Source organism: Hyperoodon ampullatus (assembly GCF_949752795.1).
Source record: "Hyperoodon ampullatus genome assembly, chromosome: 3".
NCBI classification, from domain to species: domain Eukaryota; kingdom Metazoa; phylum Chordata; class Mammalia; order Artiodactyla; family Ziphiidae; genus Hyperoodon; species Hyperoodon ampullatus.
This window is the reverse complement of record NC_136916.1, coordinates 116134860-116138438: the sequence shown is the minus strand read 5'-3', so window position 1 is coordinate 116138438 and position 3579 is coordinate 116134860. Positions and strand designations below refer to the sequence as shown.

General features: G+C 47.3%; 1 protein-coding gene across 1 annotated transcript; it reads left to right on the top strand.

Moving 5' to 3' along the window:
• The first annotated feature begins 1290 nt into the window (after positions 1-1290).
• On the top strand, positions 1291-3301 carry CFL2 (cofilin 2). The gene is made up of 4 exons (XM_079701019.1): positions 1291-1468; positions 2541-2848; positions 2966-3042; positions 3126-3301. The coding sequence occupies exons 1-4, from the start codon at positions 1466-1468 to the stop codon at positions 3236-3238; spliced, it is 501 nt and encodes a 166-aa protein (XP_079557145.1). The 5' UTR covers positions 1291-1465; the 3' UTR covers positions 3239-3301.
• Positions 3302-3579: the final 278 nt, after the last annotated feature.

Here is a 3579-nt window from a genome sequence, read left to right as displayed (position 1 = left end):
TGGCATACTAGGAAACTGAATTTTAAAGCTGGAAAGGACTTTAAAGATAATCACAGCTTATAATACAGATGAAGGTCTGCAGGGATTGAAAGTCCTTCAAATTTACAGAGATGGGGCAGTGCCAAGATTAATACTCGTTTCCCAACTCCCAGCCCGAAGTTCTTGCCGTTACACGGCACTTCTGGCTTAGTACACCTTAAGGTTTATCTGCACTCACTTACTATTTTGTTTCCAACAGTTTTAGGTACTCAACAATCCTACTTTTTTAGTGCAAGTTTTCTTCACAAAATCAGTTCAACTATTAATCAGAGTTTTAAATTCATATTACCAATTTTACAAATGAAGAAAGGTAGAAATGATAAATGTTCAGGAAAAAAGGTAGCATAAATTAGTCCCAACACTGATGAATGAAATACTTTATTAAACCTTCCTTTTATTCAACATAACCACATAAAGTGTTTCATTTAAAACATTTTCATTATACACTCATAAAGCATTGAATCTTCATGAAAAATTTCCTCAAAGAATACGGTGCCAATTTTTTCTATGATAAATGCGATGGATACTCGTAACAAGTATAAAAAAGGTTTAGTTAGAGAAGAGCCTTGGCTCAGTTATATGGGTTTTGCTAGAAGAGGTTGTGGTTGCCAAAGAGGGAGGACTCTACTCTTGGGTCCACTTATTTGATGGCAGCTGTCGTAGCTGTGGCCTCCTGAGGAAAAGACTACTAGCAGAGAGTGCAATCCATTTCCTACCAAGTCTAATCTATAAAAGGATATTACCAGGGGATGTTACTACCCCAGATTTCCCCCTATTATTATGATTCCAACCACAGACTTTTAGAAAGCGATTTCCCACCTCTGTTTATCATTTTGCTTTTGCTGAGTAATTCAATCAACTAGGGTAACCCCCTCCCCGCCCCCAGTGTTTGTTCTCGTTGAATTGATGGAAGGAGATCTAAATAATTCGCGCCATCTCTGATGGGGGTTTTCCAAAAAGACCCACAACGTATGAATCCAGCCCCTTTCAGGGGAAACCACAAGCGAATAAAAGAGACACCTTGGAGCGCCATTCGCCTCACACGCGCCCAACCCCTGGAGCTGCGCCCTGGCCCTCGGGAGGCAGTGTGGAAACGCCCGCCGTGCGAGCCGGCGGACGGGACGGGTGGTGCCCCAGCGCTGAAGGCCTTCGCGTTGGGGCCCGGGGTTCGGACCACGGCCGCACAGCCCGCGGGGGCACGCGGGGTCAGGCCGAGGACGCGGGGGGGCCGGCGGGCTGGAGCGCCTGCCCGGGGCGTGCCCACGTGACCGCCCCGCCCTCGCCGCAGCCCCCCGAGCGGTCGCCGCCTTTTGGGCCGCACTCCCGGCGTGCCCCGCACTCGCCGCCTCCCGGCCGCCCCTCCTTCCCTTCGCAGCGCCACACCGCTGGAGCCCGAGCCGCCGCCGCAGCCTCAGCCGCGGACGCTATGGTAAGGCGGGCGCGCCGACCGGGGGGCCGGGGGCCGGGGGGCCGGGGCGCGGCGAGCACAGCCCCCCGCGCGGCACCGCGTGGCCCTGGGCCTGAGGCCGCCATTTTAACCTGATTTTGGCCTCCAAGGTGGGAGCTCCTGCGCTGCGGCCCCGCTGCTCTCTCTCCACCGGCCGGCCTGCCCTCCCGCCGTCAGGCCCGGCCGGCCGCTCTTCGGATACCTGGGGGCGGGGAGGGCCCGGGCGCGGGGCGAGGGTCGGGGGGGCGAGGGTCGGGGGCCTAAGTGTGGCGGGCGGGCGGCGGCCGGGGGCGCGGGAGGGTCCGCCGAGCTTTGCCCCCATCCCGCTCGCCGCCTTTGCCCTCCCCTTGCTACTTTTATTCCCACGCGCGCTCTCAGATTGGTACGTGCTGTAAAGCCCTTGCTGGACGCTTTCGGTGGGGGTCTTGAGGGCCTGTCGTAGAACCCTTAGGGGGAGATTAAGGAGGTGGGAAAACTCTTGAACACGCTTTCTCGCGGTAAAAAGCTTTTACACGCGATCCGTTAGTTTTGAAGGGTCTGCATTTGAGCTGTGAGGCAATTATGTTGTAGCCGTGGGCGGTTTGGAGTTCACACTTGATTCTCTTTCCTTATGAGGAAAGGGCCCTGGGTAGGATGACTTTAAAGAAAAAAATAGTAGAAGCATTAACTGAAATCCGAAAGTGTTTTTTTAAGGCCTGCCGGGTTGACACAATACAGAAGGTATTTTTGCTGCTGCTCCTGAAGCTCTGACATCACCCAGTGAAATAGGAAACATTTCAGGGATGGGACAGCCTGTATTTGTCCCTTTCCCTCTACTTGCCAATTACTTCACCATCCAAACACCTTTTTAAAAAAGGATGAATGGGGCAGGATGAGTTAGAATCCTTAGGTGCATCATATACTGATACTTAAAATGTGGCAGATCTGATTGGACTACTTGCATGGTATGATGCAACTTTTGATATCCAGACTAAAGTGAATCCTCTCTAGGCAAACTAATTTTGGCTAAAACCAAAATACTTGTTCTAAATTACTGTTCTTTCTTTATTTTCAGGCTTCTGGAGTTACAGTGAATGATGAAGTCATCAAAGTTTTTAATGATATGAAAGTAAGGAAATCTTCTACACAGGAGGAGATCAAAAAAAGAAAGAAAGCAGTTCTCTTCTGTTTAAGCGATGACAAAAGACAAATAATTGTAGAGGAAGCAAAGCAGATCTTGGTGGGTGACATTGGTGATACTGTAGAGGACCCCTACACATCTTTTGTGAAGTTGCTACCTCTGAATGATTGCCGATATGCTTTGTACGATGCCACATACGAAACAAAAGAGTCTAAGAAAGAAGACCTAGTATTTATATTCTGGTGTGTAAAAACAAAAGAAAAAAGTACTTTTAAAATGCAAGGATTATTATTAACATAGTCAGTTTTGCCTTTCTTTTTCTTTTAAATAGGATTCAACAATTTTTTTTCCCCCTGTAGGGCTCCTGAAAGTGCACCTTTAAAAAGCAAGATGATTTATGCTAGCTCTAAAGATGCCATTAAAAAGAAATTTACAGGTACAAACACTGAATATTTTGTGCAGAAGAATTGCCCTCTCTTACTTATAATAAAGTAACAGGATAATGTTTTTTCTTTTTAGGTATTAAACATGAGTGGCAAGTAAATGGCTTGGATGATATAAAGGACCGTTCAACACTTGGAGAGAAATTGGGAGGCAACGTAGTAGTTTCACTTGAAGGAAAACCCTTATAAAATGACAGTCAAGTGCCATCTGGATCTTAAGGAGCTTCCATTTCTCCAGCTCAGTCAATTGGAATAGTATTAGGTTTTTTTTGTTTTTTTTTTTTCTTCCTCTTCCCACTGGGTCCTTCCAACACAATGAATGAAGGAAATATCATTCATGTAAGCAGCCTATCAGTGATTGCCATTAGACTGTTTAATACTGTTACTTTTATGTAGAACCCAAGGAATGCCTTCCCGTCATATTTTAGCCAAAACAACTGGTTATATGCCTCCCTTGCAGCAAGCAGTACAATGAATGTGAATGTCAATGTGAGTAGCTTAGAACACTACAAAGGGTTAAGCTAATTGAA

Excerpts from the sequence above, each read along its gene's own strand:
- CFL2 (XM_079701019.1), top strand. Across the intron at positions 2,849-2,965 it reads GACCTAGTATTTATATTCTG|GGCTCCTGAAAGTGCACCTT; the intron begins GTGTGTAAAAAC and ends TTCCCCCTGTAG. Across the intron at positions 3,043-3,125 it reads CATTAAAAAGAAATTTACAG|GTATTAAACATGAGTGGCAA; the intron begins GTACAAACACTG and ends TTTTCTTTTTAG.